The 15,866-nt window shown below is 39.3% G+C and overlaps 1 protein-coding gene across 2 annotated transcripts in view; it reads right to left on the bottom strand.

The window, feature by feature from the left end:
- LOC121322112 (glutamate receptor ionotropic, delta-1-like) overlaps nt 1–15,866 on the bottom strand; it is a 258,746-nt gene that overhangs the window by 129,660 nt on the left and 113,220 nt on the right. For both annotated transcript variants that reach the window (XM_041261639.1, XM_041261640.1), the window contains exon 3: nt 10,698–10,982. In XM_041261639.1, the coding sequence (XP_041117573.1) occupies nt 10,698–10,982 (285 nt within the window). The remainder of the gene's footprint in view (nt 1–10,697; nt 10,983–15,866) is intronic.

The following is a 15,866-nucleotide window of genomic DNA, read 5'->3' as shown; positions in this document are numbered from 1 at the left end:
GGAGAACAAAGCGAGAGGCAGATAAAGGAAAAGCCAAAGCCAAAGACAGAACAATGTCTCACATAAGGAAAGTTCTATAATAAAAAATCCACTGGATGCTGTAAAGTTTGCTGACAGCTTTCAATCATCATAACTTATCATTACTATACTTATCCCTTAACACAGGAAGGCTGAGAATGGAACACAAATTTGAGGAAAGCTCAAATACTACTGTCAGCAGTTAATTCTGATTTATCCCTGAAGCGCCTTGAGAAATCAGACCTCGAAGGGAAAACGATTGAAAATCTGCTCTGGCTTCATTCATTTTGATCCCATACTGACCGGTCCATGGTGTTGTACTGTATAGTTGGTTAGTCAAGGAAGTAATACCTATCAATTGTTAAGTTGCTGTTTCACCATTGAGTCCATTTGTTCCACTCGTAGACATTCATAGACCTGTGCTTCCTGAAGTTTGTTTTTCATTTCAAAGCCCTAAATCTCCAGTCCTGAGAACATTGTCACACTAGCTTTAGTTTGCCACAATCCAGAAGACCCCACACTGGTTGTGATCAGTCTCAGAACTGCTCTCCTCCCTTGCTATTGGGATTGCAATAATATTACTTGATGGTGCTCTGCTGGTCGTACACGACAGGTAACCATGCTAGCAGATTGTGGCTATCTGCAGAATGCATGTGCAGGGCTGGCAAAAAGCCACTTGGGGTTTATCTACACAAGCTTGGGCTTACTGCACAGAAAAAGCCACAAGGAACTTGATGTAATGGGAAAATATATATATATATATATATATGAGGGGGGGCACTGTTTAAACCTATATCACATGGTTTATTAACTCTGACACAGAGTGACAAGATGATGAAAGTGAGATGAGGTATTGTATTTACTGGTATGTTAAGGCTTTTTAATTAAGGCCCAAAGACCAATCCAAAATTCTAATTATAGCCTTTAGCTGAATCACAATAAGCCTAAGCATCTTGGAAGTATTTCCCCATTACAACACTGAGGACAGCAACACAGTAAAAGACACACTATTTTACAGAGAGTATGGGGCATTATGAACACTCCAAAATCTGAAGGGTCTACTGTAGTTTAACTGAATCTAACAAAAATGAAAGAAAGCTAATCTACTTCCTCTCTTTGCAGATGTGGTTGAACTACAGATGGGCTGATTTGGCATTCAACTGTACAGTCTGTGAAGAGGACTAATGTGGTTATAGAAAAACATAATTACAGGCAAGACACTGAAAAATACTCCATGAAGAGTCCTTACCTACTTTATGATCTTTGCACCAAAGGGAATGAAACAAATCTAGAAACTCATTATGCACCCAGCTAGACACTTGAAGGAATGAGTAATAGTACTGCAAGTTATTTTCAAAGGACTGTATCTTTTCACATCTGTTCTGTTGTAATCTGTCTGAACTGAATCTGTCTGATCCTCTGATATTAGCAATAGTGTTTACATGTTTTATTGAATTGTGATACATAAATGGTCCACGTACAAATGTTATTTGTAATATATTTTAAGATACATACTATCTCTCTCTCTCTCTCTCTCTCTCTCTCTCTCTCTCTCTCTCTCTCTCTCTCTCTCTCTCTCTCTCTCTATATATATATATATATATATATATATATATATATATATATATATATACACACACACACACAGATTAACCTGTTTTATATCACCTCGCTTAACATCATGCCCTGTTTATTATCTAACAACAACTAACAACCAAGCCTCATCTCGGCTGATAAACTGACATTTTGTGCAGCCTGTCAAATGCTGCGTGGGCAGTCTTAACGGGATACAGTTCAGTTACAAAACACCAACGTCACCAAATTTGTCTTATCCCCCCCCCACCTCCATAAAATACAAAGTGCAATGCCTAATTGATAGCTCTCATCAACCGATAATTTATGCCTTTTTTAGATGACAGAAACTGGTTCATTCCAGTTAATGACACAAAAAGTATTTGTCCCGTAGTAAACTATACGCATTGTTTACATGTAAAGAACGACTAAATGTACATAATTGAAACGCTGCTCTTTAATCCACCGTTAAGTTTCTTTCTTTTTGTCTCGCATTCGTAATGTGCTGTTGTAGGCAAACATGAGGTTTGGTGTTTATATCATGGCCTGCTTTATATCACGAATTATGCCTGCATGTCAATCATGATGTAAAGTGAGTTTAGTGCAGAATAAACTGACATCACAATGCAGGGGCAGAATTGCTTCGTCTCCTTCGTCACAGTACTGACACCTGACTGGCTAAATGTTGGACTTCTGATAAAAGGCAATTATTATGCAACGCTATTTCAATCTGTGAAAATTCATTTTTCTAATTAACTGGGCTCTGTGGAATTACAGTGTCTGAGCGTGCCCAGTTTTAAACTAATTTACACAATTTGCCTTTGCTGTTTCCTTTTGATTGGTAGAGATGCTGTTGCCCTCAAGAGAATTCAGATGTAAGTTTGCCAGAAGGGAGTACATTGCAATTAATTATGGTGTGTTTGAGAGTTGTGGAGTAAATATAAAGATGTACTAACTTGGCTAATGTAAATAAACAAGTAAGACAGTAAAAGCTTTGAATATTTGATTTGGCCAGAAAAAGTTGCTTAGATTGTGTTTAATACAATCAGGTACCATAGCAACTGTACTACATGATAGGTCAGCCCAGTTATCCAAAGTGTGTGCTACATACAACAAGAAATATTATTTTTGGTTCAACCTATTTCTGAAACATGGGGGCCCTATTCACAAAGATGTAATGACTTTAAAGTTGTTCATTCATTTCTTTTTTTTTTGTAAGTCAATTCTCCTGGAATAATTAACGTCTGAATGTATCCTTTGTAAATTGATGCAGAAGCAACCATCAAACTTGATGTAGTCTAACTATCTGAACTTAAATACATTTTATATTCAAACCAGTATAGGTTTATGACTACCAACATACTTATGGGATATGCCTGCCTTAGGTAGGTATTCACTGAGCATTTTATATCAGAGCTGCTGATAGGCCCCTTCCTGGGATAACGTCCTCGGTCCCGCCTACCGAGGGATTAAACAGTCAACCCACGAAAGCCATTTTCTCCTTTTCCTCTCACCTACGGTAAGGTAAGACTTCTGTGTTATTAAACTGAGTGTGTTTTTCAAAGAGCCTTTGCGAGTCGACTGCAGTTCCCCTGCATTTGTGCTAAAAGTTGGCTTGCAACTTTTGTGGAATCAGCAGCTCTAACTCTAGCTTCTTTCTGCTCCTTTCCTCACAGCCTGCCTCGCTTGCATTGCAGGCTGTCTGTACACACTGTCTGTTGTATGTGAGTGACTGCCTGTGCAGTGTTGATTTAAAGGAGTGCGTGTGTGTTGTCTTTTCAGCCTACACTCCAGGGCTAGGCTTTGCTGTACCCCTGCCATTGAGTGATACCGTCAGTTGCCGTGTGTGCAGTTGGGTGAAATATAAATAAACAAATATTACTTTATATTGTTGTTGTTGTGTGTCAACTTGTGTGTTGACCGTGTTGCACAACCCCACTTTGCCTGTGTTGTGCTGTGAATTTTAGCTACAGTGCAGTTTAAAAAGAAATAAATAAATAAATAAATAAATAAATAGATGACATAACAACAACCAGTCAGCCATGTAATTCCTGCACCAGGTCTGTGACTACATGCGGTTAGGGTAGGCACTGCTGCATTAGCTGCCCCCGGGTGCTGCGCACGTTGCACTCGGTGCACACGGTGTTTGATGCACACAGTGTTTTTTACCTCGCCACACATTATGCCCGCGGTACTTGGTACAGTCATTGTACAAAGCGCTCGGTGCACGTGGTACTCAGTGCTCGGTGCACGCGGTACTCTGTGCTCGGTGCACTCTGTAAACTCTGTGCACATAGCGCTCACAGTGCTCTGTGCAAACGGTGCGCATGGTGCTTGGTGTTTGATTTGTGCACGCTTTACTTAGTGCCTTGGTGCATGCATAGCCTGCTGCATGTGGTGCTTAAGTGCTCCTGTGCCTTGCACTCCGTTCAGGCATGTTGTGTGGCGCCTGAGGCCTAAATACCAGGCGGTATTAAAGAGTAACAGCAAGCATGTTGTGGTTCCATGCTTGCATATTCTGCAGGGCTAACACGGCCCAGGAGGATAGGCATATTTTGTGTGCACGGTGCTTGGGTGTCCAGCATGCGACGTTGGCCCTCGGGGTGAGACCTTCTCAGAACCGGGTTCCCCTGCTCTGATGGGACATGCTGCAAACTTTTTGCTGGTCCCTTAGACGACAATGGCTGAACCACGCCAGTCCATGTTCCCGATGCAGGCCATAGCTCCCCGGCAACAGCCCTTCTCAGCATTCCCCAATTTCATGGAGGAGGTGTGCTCCTCTTGGGATCGACTGACCTCGGCGCCAAACGTACTGAAGCAAGCGACACAGCTTGCTTCCTTGGAAGGTGCAGAGAAGCTGGGCCGGGCAGGCTTTCCCCCAGTTGATTCCACCATTGTTTGGCGGCCATTTCTGTGTGCCATGCACCCATTGATTCTGTATCTCCGGGTCAACATTTCTTGGCAACCCGTTTTCTCAAGGGTGCTCTGCGATTACGCCCTCCAAGGAGGGCCGTTCTCCCCAAATGGAGCCTTGATATTGAACTGGTTGCTCTCACGAAGGCCCCATTTGAGCCCATACACTCCATACAGTTGAAGTATCTGTCTAAGAAGACAGCATTCCTCTTGGCTTTCACCTCTGCAAAGTGGGTCAGTGAACTACAGGTGCTGTCTGTGCACAGCTCAGAAATGCGTATTTGGGATGATGGCAGCAGGGTGTCACTGTGTACAAACCCTGCTTTCCTCCCTAAGGTGATCACAGCCTTCCATATGAACCAGTCGGTGGAACTGGAGTCTATCCATCCACCTCCGTTTTCTTCAGAGGAGGACAGGAGATTGAACTTCCACTGTCCGGTGAGGGCAGTGATGTGTTAGGTGGATAGGACAAGAGCTCTGCGTCATTCTGACCAGCTCTTTGTCTATCATGGGTTACGGACCCTAGAACAGGCCCTCTCGAAGCAGCGGCTTTTGCACTGGATTGTGGACATAGTCTCAACTATGTATGACAATGCCGGCTTGCCCCCACCTGGGCGGGTAGTCACGCACTCTACCAGAGGGTTGACTACATCTTGGGCCCTCTTCAGAGGGGCCTCGTTGTCCGATATTTGTACTGCGGCTAGTTGGGCTCCGCTATATACTTTCTCAAGGTTCTATCACCATAATGTGATAGATCCTTCCTTGCATTCATTAGGGACGAGGATCCTTGAGGTTGCAAGCTCGCACCGTTAACCATGGGTTATGTGGTTCTAATGCTTCCCTGATCTGCTGCCGTTCCTTCTCCATTGCGACTGCTCTGGTATACTTTCCCAGAAGTATGTTGGTGGTCGTCTTCGAATTTAAAGGGAACATAAGGTTACTTACCGTAACCCTGGTTCTCTGAAAGAGAAGATGACCACCAACCAGCGAGGTCGCATCGGTCGCACTCACGGGCTTGATGCAAAACAGAAAATGGCTTCCGCAGGTTGACTGTTTAATCCCTTGGTAGGCAGGACTGAGGAGGTCACCCCAGGAAGGAGCTTATCGGCAGTTCTGACATAAAATGCTCAGCGAATACCTACCTAAGGGAGGCATATCCTATAAGTATGTTGGTGATCGTCTTCACTTTCAAGGAACCAGGGTTACTGTAAGTAACCTAACTTTACATAGCTTTGAAAGTATCCCCATTTATCTAGAGAGTGCTGTATTACTTCAGGCATTAGAAGGTCTGTGTTTAATTAATGTGTTTAAGAGGAGGCTTTACCAGTGCAGATGTCAAAATAATGCCTGGGAGCTGCAGGAGCTTTACTTACAAGTCTCCCAATCAGCAAAATAGTCACACCTTCCATACCCGTAAGGACTCATGCCAATAGAATGCCTCATACCAGCTTAATACCTTTGCTTTTACAAGATGTCATTGAGTTACTCAGGCAATACACTCCTCCGTGCTCATTATAAGACTCGGTAATGTCGCTGCACTGCAGCAGAGATGAGGCTTCAATACCCCAGGTTCCCCAAAGCATAACAATCCTATTAAAAATACCTTGCGAGAACGCACCTCAATGTAACCCGCAAATCGGTGGGTCCCCAGGCGCCATGCTATACCTGAGAATGTATCAGCAGCTCTGACCTGCTGCTCTGTGAGGCATTCCTGACTGCAGTGTTTCTCTTTACTGTCGCACTGTTTTCATGCCACTCACCGCACCGGACACTGCAGATTAACCAAGCCTTCTGCAGAGACAGATCAGCACAGTGTGTGAAAGCAATTGTCTTTGTCTGGGATTGGTCAAATCTGAAATAAATGTAACATTAAACTAAAGTCACAATACAGTACGCCACATATCCTCTCCTCAAACCGGCAAACCACAAGAACTCACAGGACCATCAAAACGTGGACATTATAGAACACAAACTAATAAGCAATGTATGTAGTCTTACATTAACGACTGACCCAAAACTATACCATATTAAAACTTGGAAAATAGCAGAACTTTTAGCCTTAGTATGTGAACCCCACCCCATCTACCTTTTGGTGCCCCCTTGTGTTTCTTGCTAGGTTTCATTGCTCTATAGTTTTATTTTTATTTTTTCCCCACAGCAGACTCTGGTTTGCACTGTACATATCAGACTCCTAAATCTGTAATCTGTGAGTGAGCTGTTTATTTTTGTTTACTTGTAACAGTCAGTCACATCAAATTCACTATGATATGCATTAGCACAGATTCGGTCTGGGGTTGCTAAAAACATTGGAAGGTTTTTTTTTGGTTTTTTTTAACTCAAGACAGGAGCTGACTGCTTATCTGGAAAGAGGACTGCTTCTCGCTGACAGCTCGGCTGAACCCAGCCCAGACAAGCCAGGAGCAATTAACTTACAGGGAATCTGCAACTGTCAACTGCGCAAGGAGAGGGGGAGGGAGCCCATTCACTCCTCTTCTCGTCTCCAGGGACGGGGGACTTCTGACTTCCGAGTCACTCAAAGCGACCGCGGACACACAAGAGGGCACTCAGCTGAGCAGTGTGAAACAGTGGCAGCACAGAAAGAGCACACTGAGACAACATTCCCTGACTTGTTTCCCTATTTTTAGAAACAGCACACGCAGCACAAAAGAAACAAAAAGACTGTTGAAACTTGACTTATGATAAAAAGAGTAAGCATCGGCATTGCAAGAAAAATTGATTAGTTTCCAATCTGAAATATTACTTAAGTTCAGAGAGATTAAAGACTTACTATGAACATCCCACACTAGACACAGGGAAGGTTCAAGTAATAGCAGTTTATTGAATACAAAAATATGAAAGAACATAAATCTCAGTCCCCAGTATTTGTCTTTGCTGTTTTGCTGTATAGTGTTTATAAGTATTGCTATAGCTTTAAGACACAATCATTGCTTGAACTTCAAAAAGGTATTCTTTTCAGCAGACAGAATGTACTGTATTTTCTTTTTGTTTGTAATTCATTGCATCTTCAGAGTTCAGAGAAAGGCTTTGGTTTCCCTTGATATTTGCCCAATGAAACACATTTCTAGTGCATTAATGTACTGTACCATTCCATAAAATGTTTAGTTTTGATTCCCTTTTATTTGAATGTTACACAATACTGGACAGAGCTCACTCATTATTCAAAGTGCTTTGAAGTGTCTTGCATTCTGAAGGGCTGTACGGGCTACACTATACGCTGGTTATGTCAGACACCATGGCATTTCTCCATCTGTCAAATATGCATAGTACAATATATCAATCAATCAACCAATATTTATTTTATATAGCGCCTTTCATAGTGGACCACCACCACAAAGCGCTTTACGAGATAGTGAGGGACAATGCATTATACATTACATAGTACTAGATTTATAATTTTCAAGCATAATTCAAACCAAGTTAGTGGTAACGATTAATCATTAATAGAGTTGGACTAACCTGGCTGTGTTTAGTGCAGTGAAGGAAATAAGACTCCTATTGCATAGCAATATGTAATCCAATTACAACGACAATGTGCCTGTGAAATGTCAGTTATCGAATGTATTCTTCTTATTATTTGATATTCGCTTTGAATATTATTTTCTGTTTCAGTCATAACATCCTGGGGAGGTTTAAAGCACTGTGGCCTCAAACATACCTTTTCTCTAAGTACAGTGTAACATGCCCCCCTGCAATACTCTGCTCCTAGAGGACTGAAGACATACATCTGTAAAAAAAATTCCATGTAGTATGTGACATTTCTTACATCGGCTGGGAGCAGAGCATTATGTTAAAAAAAATAAAATAAATAAAGTATAAAAATTGCCACATTACCTATCTGCTACACATCCTGCTAAAAATGTTTAATAATTTCTGTAAACTTACATATATTGTAAAAACCAGCTCATCAGCCCACCAATTGATTCTCAGTAGATCAGCTTCTATTAAGTCTGATTTGATATTTTAGTAAGTGTCTTTGGTAGGTGTAATATTACTATAAAGAAGTTTTATATTGTTATACATTTAGATACATATTTAGATTAACAAACACAAACATATCCCAATAATATGCAACGTACTTTAGCAATAACAAGAGAGGAGTCTGGTGAGATAAAAATAAACAATAACTGTTTCTCTCAGACATTCGGTAAACCACTGTTTCAAAGTCACACATGGTATGCCAACAACTGGCTGCAATGTGTGACCTTGATCTGAAACTCCATGGGTCTGACTGTGAAAATTGGCTGTGGTTCCATCTAACAAGCAGGGACCAAATCTCTGTGTTCACGGTGTTTGTTTGTAAAATAGGAAACAAACATCTAGGACAAAGTGATGTTAAGTTTTGTGACCAGCATGCAACATAGGGGACCAACACCAGTCCCTGTACACTTCACTTGGCATAGGTCCTGACCTGAACTTACTCCTGTTTTAAGTGCTTTGTGCTTCCTGAGTGTTATTCATGCTGCTCTCCATTGAGGGCTGGCATTGACTCACATCAGGCAATGCTACTTAAACTCTGCCATAACAGAGAAAAAAAAAACAAAAGACCTGTAGTCAGACAAAGATGCTTTATCATCATCATTCAGCTGCCATTTTCACCACAGGCGGAATTGGTGCCTGCACATGAGCAAACAGTTCTCCATCTGCTTTCAATAAAGGCACAACAAATACGCTAATTTAAATATATGTACCTTTTCCTTGTTCCGTATTCTTTTCTCTTTGTAGTAAACAGCATATATTCTTATGGATGGTTTGTGTTTTTTGTAGGTGCTTTACACTAAATGCCCTAGATAGTAGCTAGGCCTGAACTGGTGTGAAACAACATTTACCTGGACTCACAAATACTAGTAATACTAGTAGTATTACCCTAGTAACAACTATTACTAAATGTTCTGTAAATGCAAGGACATGTAAAATCCCAATGCTAACATATTAAATAAATGTACCTGTAGCAATAGGATTTTTGCATAGAGGCATTGCATTGACATATGACATGGCTTTAGCCATTTAATTACAGCCACTGGGGGCTTATTTATATAAGTCACAAATCATCCTATTTATAGAGGCTATGGGTTTGGCAACTATCAAGACCCTTTGGTGTAAAAGTTTTTTAAATAAATAGCACAGGGTGCTCCCCCCATTAAAGGCACTGCATGAAGTGCAGGCACTGGCTGTCTAGGCTGGACCTCACCTCCAGGGTTCAGTAGCTTGGTAGCCTCTGTTACTGACTTTCAACTAGAATTATCACATGAGTATTCCTCCACAGTCTGCACCCACTTTAAGAATAATAATAAAAAAAATGATTTAAATTATATGTAAAAAAAAAAAAAAAAAAAAAACTTGAATAATTCTCCCAACATAAAATCTTTGGTAAAAATGAAACTTAAAAAAATGAAGTAAACAAAAGTTTCAACTAACTGTCGGTCTAGATTAATCAGCTGGAATACTTGACTATTCTCAACTGTTCCCTAATCAAAGGGCTCACATTACAGTTTAAGTGTGAGTATTGATTACAGGCAGTTATATGGAGATACAAAAATTTTAAGTGTTTTAAAATGACAGGGACAAAAGCTCATTTCCACTTTAAACACAGTGCCTAAGAAAGGTTCTCAAACCTAATTGCCTTTGAAGTAATTTAATATCAATATTAAAACAAAACTGCCTAATTTTAACTTCAATTAAAACGCAATTTATGTTAATTGAAACCAAATAAAAACCATTTGATCCATAGAAGTGCAATTAAAAGCCATTAAGACCAAAATGTTTGCATTTATCACATTTAAAAAATAGATAAAGCAAAACATGGATAGTCAGAGACTCATCAGATCACACGATTCTTTCCTCCTTCCTCTCTCCTTATTTCTCTTTCTTTTGCTCCCAGCAATAAGGCAAGGGTCAGTTTTTCTTTAACTTCTCAACGGTTATGATCTTTCAAGGGGACCTTAAAGAGTATATGAGGGCCTTTTTATTTTATTGTGCTACATGTTCCTATGTGTTGCTACAACTGTTCAAGTGAAAAATAAACCCCCCATATTTTCAATGACATATGACAGCACTAATACACTAAGCATTTTGCACATCGCTACTGCCAGAATATGGAATTGCAGACTTGCGTCTTGGGAGTTGCCCTAACCAGCAGAAGGTTATGATGCCACAAGGCTAACTCCAATACTCACCATACTCGCTGTCGTAGAATACAATGAATTTCTGCCAGCGGAGCTCAGTGACCAGTTTCAGCATGACGTCGTTGAGCCGCACTGGGGGCCGGGCCGCTAGCGTGTACCTCTCCCCGTCAGGGCTGGGGTTGAGTTGGCAGGCAGTGCGAGGGGTCCCCACGTTGTTCCTCTGGACGTACAGGTGTGGAATGTGCATGGCGTCCGTCAGGGACTGGAGTGCGCTCGCCGATGCACAGCCTGTGGACGTCACCAGTGCCAGGATGCCCTGGGTCATCAGGTCACACGCTGCAGAGACACAACAAGGGGAAGGTGAGTTTTGTGGGTGAGGCTAAAGTAAAAGGAATTGCTAATATAGCTGTTCAGATCAGTGGGCTTTTTAGAGCCATTTCAAGTGCGTGGAGTTTATGAAGACATTGAGAAGGACTTCCATTGAAAACTTTTTGCCATTGAATATATTATGTTTATTTTAGTATTTCTAAATTTCGCACACTATGAGTATTTAATAGCTATGGTTAATTTATGTATTTTTTGCAAAAGTCTAGCTGTAAAATCGGCTGAGCTAAAACCCTTTTCTGTCAAAGCAAGGAAACTACTGGGGAAAAAATATATATATATTGATTTATAAAGAAATAAATCAATAGTCACAACAAAACGTTCCCAGCAAGGCAATCCAGCTGAAAAGCAATGCTACATATTGATCATAAAAAACTGATAAAACTAAATCAAGACAAGACACAATAAAATCTAATCGGCAGAGTTCTCTTAAACATTTAAACAAAACTTTGTGCTGGGGACATCACTGTTTGAAAATTAAATTAGAACCAAAATATGTCATTTTATTTAGTTTTAAGGACAAAAATATACACAAAAGACTTACACACACAGTCAGTCAAAGCCCCCTTCTTCTTTTAATTATTTAAATAGTTGCATAATGTAAATCCATCACTCTAGATCAGTTGAATAGAAACCACTGTTTTTAATGCTTCTAAGACAGGTAAACAAAAGAGAAACAAAGTCTATATCAGGCTCACTGAGAGACTATTGCAAAATGTGCAAATTAATTGCTTAATGGTGGATTTCAATGAAAAGCATAAATTACAATGGGATAAAAGTGAATGTGTTGGAAAAATACACTCAGTGAACAAGAAAGCATTTATAATGTAAGGTATGCATTTTTCACAGATTCCCTGGTGATCAAATATAATAAGAGGAACCAGCCACAGAGCCCCTGTTACAGAACCAGCCCACTGGAAATGTCTGTACCTTCCTGCAATATATAAATTGTGTGTATGATGGATTTTGGTGGTACTGCATCCTGTAAAGCGCTTTGTGATGATGGTCCACTATGAGAAGCGCTATATAAAATAAACACTGATTCACTGATTGATAGGTAGGATGTCTCTTGTTGCATAAGAGATGTCATCTTACTGAGATAACTGTGAACCTGAACAAACTGTGCAAAATTACATCTCATACAATACGAGACACCCTTACAGAAAGTGTGGACCCAGGAATTGATATTACAAATAAAAAGCACTATTATTATTATTATTATTACATAGTTTTATTGTGCTCTTTGTGCTGGGTGACATTTGTACATTGGATAAGAAGCACTGGAATTATGGCAAATCTATAACTTATTACACATGATTTATATTACAAAAGCAGACAATTCCTTTTTCGTAACACTGTCAAATTCCAATCGTTGCCATGGCCTGAATACCAGTTATCTCTTGCTGGAATTCCAGGGAGACGGCAAAGATGAGAATTCTACAAAGTTGCCAATAACACCGCTTGCAGCAATATTCTGGTATTTCTACCCACATTATTACTGGGGCAAGACACCAAGATGACATACTGTAATTCTTCAAGCTTATGACTCATTGGCTCATCTCACCCCCAGGGTTTAGAAACATGCAAAACATCACTGACGTCACATTGCTTTTGTAAATAAAATATACAGGAAAGATGAGATATGCAAGCATTTTTAACTTAACTTCCCTTTATTATTTGTTTATTTAGAAGATGCCATTATCCAAGGCAACTATGCATCAGCTGCAGAGCCACTTACAACAACGTCAAACCCCAAAGACAGAGCACAAGGAGGTTAAGTGATGTGCTTAGGGTCACACAATGAGTCAGTGAGCAGCTGGGATTTGAACCCGGGGACCTCCTGGTTACAAGCCCTTTAATATCCTTTCCAAATTGATTACGTTTTCACACCACATTTTGTGCATCCAACAACAATTTTTGCCATTCTGCTGCACAGTAAAAGCTTAGTGGATCAATATCCTTAAAAACACACACAAAAAAAGTCTCATCGCTTGGAACTCCCAAATGAATCACTGACTCTTAAAATTGTTTTTTGATTGATGATAATTTATGGGAGTAATTATGAGTTCCGGCCAATTGAGTTTTAATTTTTTTTTTTTTTTTTCTGGTTAATTAAAACCTGCATTGTTCTGCTTCTCCATCAATAAACTTGCACCACCAGTTTATACATGTATCCTGCCCCAGAGTATTGTCTCTGAGCTGGATAAAACCTTCGCTTCAGACAAGATGTGAGGCTTTAACAAAAAGTCCTATTAGTAAGTAATCAATTGTCTAGACAGAGCTCTTATTTTCTATTGAAAAGGCACTCATTGCTGATTAATTTTCCCATTTAAAAAAACACTATTGTGGATTATCAAATGAAATAATGTATTTTAAAGCAGACTTTGTTTGATTTCAATCTAAATTAAACATTTTCATTCGTTACTATATTTCAGCTTTTTCCATTTTTTTGTGTGATGATAACTAGTTGTACGAAGGTTAGGCCTGCATCTCGGCTGGAGAGCTTAACACAATGGATATGTAATGCACTAGTAAATGAGCACACCAACAAATAAAGCAGCCTAATCTTACAATGAGACACCTTGTTGGTAGAAGCAACAGATGGAGTATAACAAAAGAACAAAAAACAACCCACCTGAATACATGAAAACAGTAATGAATTTGAATTAAAACAATTGCAAACCAGACAGGTTTGAAACGTTGATGTTTGAAGGTAGTAAAACAACATGTCAGTATTTCTGAAGCTTTGGCACGAGGGAATACGTTGTTCCCGGCTAGCTGTGCAGAGAAAACAAACACATGCTTAATGAAGTCTTTTATACTGGGGAGCTTCAAATGAAAGTCTAACATCTCCTAAGTCAAGAGTTTGTTTAAGAACGAGCACCAAAAACACTTGGTAAATCTTTATCAGATTTACAGTACATTATCTTTTAAAATTGGGCTATTAAGAAAACAACAACTAGATAAAAAAAAAAAATTAAAAAAGATTTATTTCAATAGATACTGTTTCTTTTTTTTTTTTTAATGTTCTTGGGTTTTTCCTTCAGGATTACAGATGTTGCTGTATCTCCTAAAGGTATTTTCAAACTTTTGAAAAAAAAAATGCCTAAGAAAAGTCTAGAAAGAGTCTACAGAACTCAGCATCATCCCATTCCAAGATTATAGTGCGTCTGACTACCGTTCAATCAGCAGTCTACATTTCTTTAACTAGATGTCATTGTTGCACATTTTTGTATATTTCACATTTATTATGTCCTTCACATTGGATGGTCAAAAAGTACCTTCCCCATCAGCAAGTTGAAAGAGATCAATTTCCTACAGCCTGCCATTCTAATTGGGGTGACAAGAGTCTTAATTCAATTAATTTCAGTATGCTGCAGATGGAAACAAGCAGAACTGAGTTCAAATCTCTTTCGATTCAGTCCCATTGGCAGATGGAACCGTGGCAAAATCGTGAGCTTTAAAGATTACCCTTCTGGGTCAATATGGCTTTACGATGGCTGTTAGTTACTATGCAAGAATTTTCATTTAATATTATACATTAAAAATAAAATAACAACAAACAAGGTATTCTGTTATATACCGCTTTTGCTAAGTGCTCAAGCAGGATGCTTGTTGCCTCTGATTTCCTCAAGATCCAAGCTACATTTCTCATCATTTCTCTCTACGGACCAGAACCTTGATGCTTCCATCCCAGTGTTAATCAAAATCAATATTCACTGCAAGCTACTTAGGGGAATTATATGAAAATGAATAGAGTGTGTCAATCACATACATTAATCTGATAAACATCTATGGTAGAAACATCTAAAATCAAATCTGCTTTCTCTATCCTTACTTGTGCTCCACTCAGGCATTTGAAGGCAGTCGTTATAATATCACCATCCATAACGTCACAAATATTTACGTGTATTCAGCATCTGTATGCTTCAGAATTTGACGTGACCCCAGACATATTTGTGTCTATTAAGCAATACTAAGATGTCTAGTCGAAACATTTCTCGATGTATTGAATTGTTCCTTTTAGTATTCAGTACTATTGGGTGTTTAATAGTTAAGGATGGTATTTGTATTGATCTATTAATAACCATAGTTTTTTTTTCAGATGATTACTAAAATAATCCAGTACTATCAGTACTTATTAAATCTAATACTACTCCAATAATACAGTAATATCCAGGGATTACCAACAATTGTTCCACTTGCTACAAACCTGTCTGGGAATGTCTGCTAAATTACATTTTAGACAGGGTTATGAAACAAAGAACTTTACCAAATCCAGTCCAAAGATTTGCTACAGTGGTGTCTAATAAGGTAACTGAAGCGGACAGCAGCTAAAAAGTATATTCTGATATATACAGACCAATTCCAATTCCAAATCCAGTTCATAAAGCCACAGGAAGCTGTCAGTGTAATTCCATCACTGTTCATCCCAATGACAAATTTCAGACTGTGAAAAAAAATATCTCCCTGCCTTTTTCATCTATACCGGATATTTGTATTTATTTATTTATTTATTTTATATATTGTTATTTTAAGTCTGATCCAATCTTACTACAAGCTTCAGCTGTCAATCCTGTTTGCAGCACTTAAGCACATTTCTCATGCATAGACTTTTAAAAGCAACAAATTCAGTATTTCAGAGCCAACTGACTTTTTCCCCACTTTGAAAATAAATCAAATAAAATCAGATTGTCAATGTTATTTGTTTCCTAAAACTGTCTACTGGAGCGTATCAAGTGGAGCGCTTTGATACAAAAGCTACAACAGCCTGCACATACAAGCAGGAGACAGACCCTAGATAAACTGAACAACTACTGAAGCACTAGAAACTAA

This window comes from Polyodon spathula, chromosome 10 (genome assembly GCF_017654505.1).
Source record: "Polyodon spathula isolate WHYD16114869_AA chromosome 10, ASM1765450v1, whole genome shotgun sequence".
NCBI classification, from domain to species: Eukaryota; Metazoa; Chordata; class Actinopteri; order Acipenseriformes; family Polyodontidae; genus Polyodon; species Polyodon spathula.
Note: the sequence above shows the minus strand (reverse complement) of the source record. Positions and strands in the feature narration are given on the sequence as shown.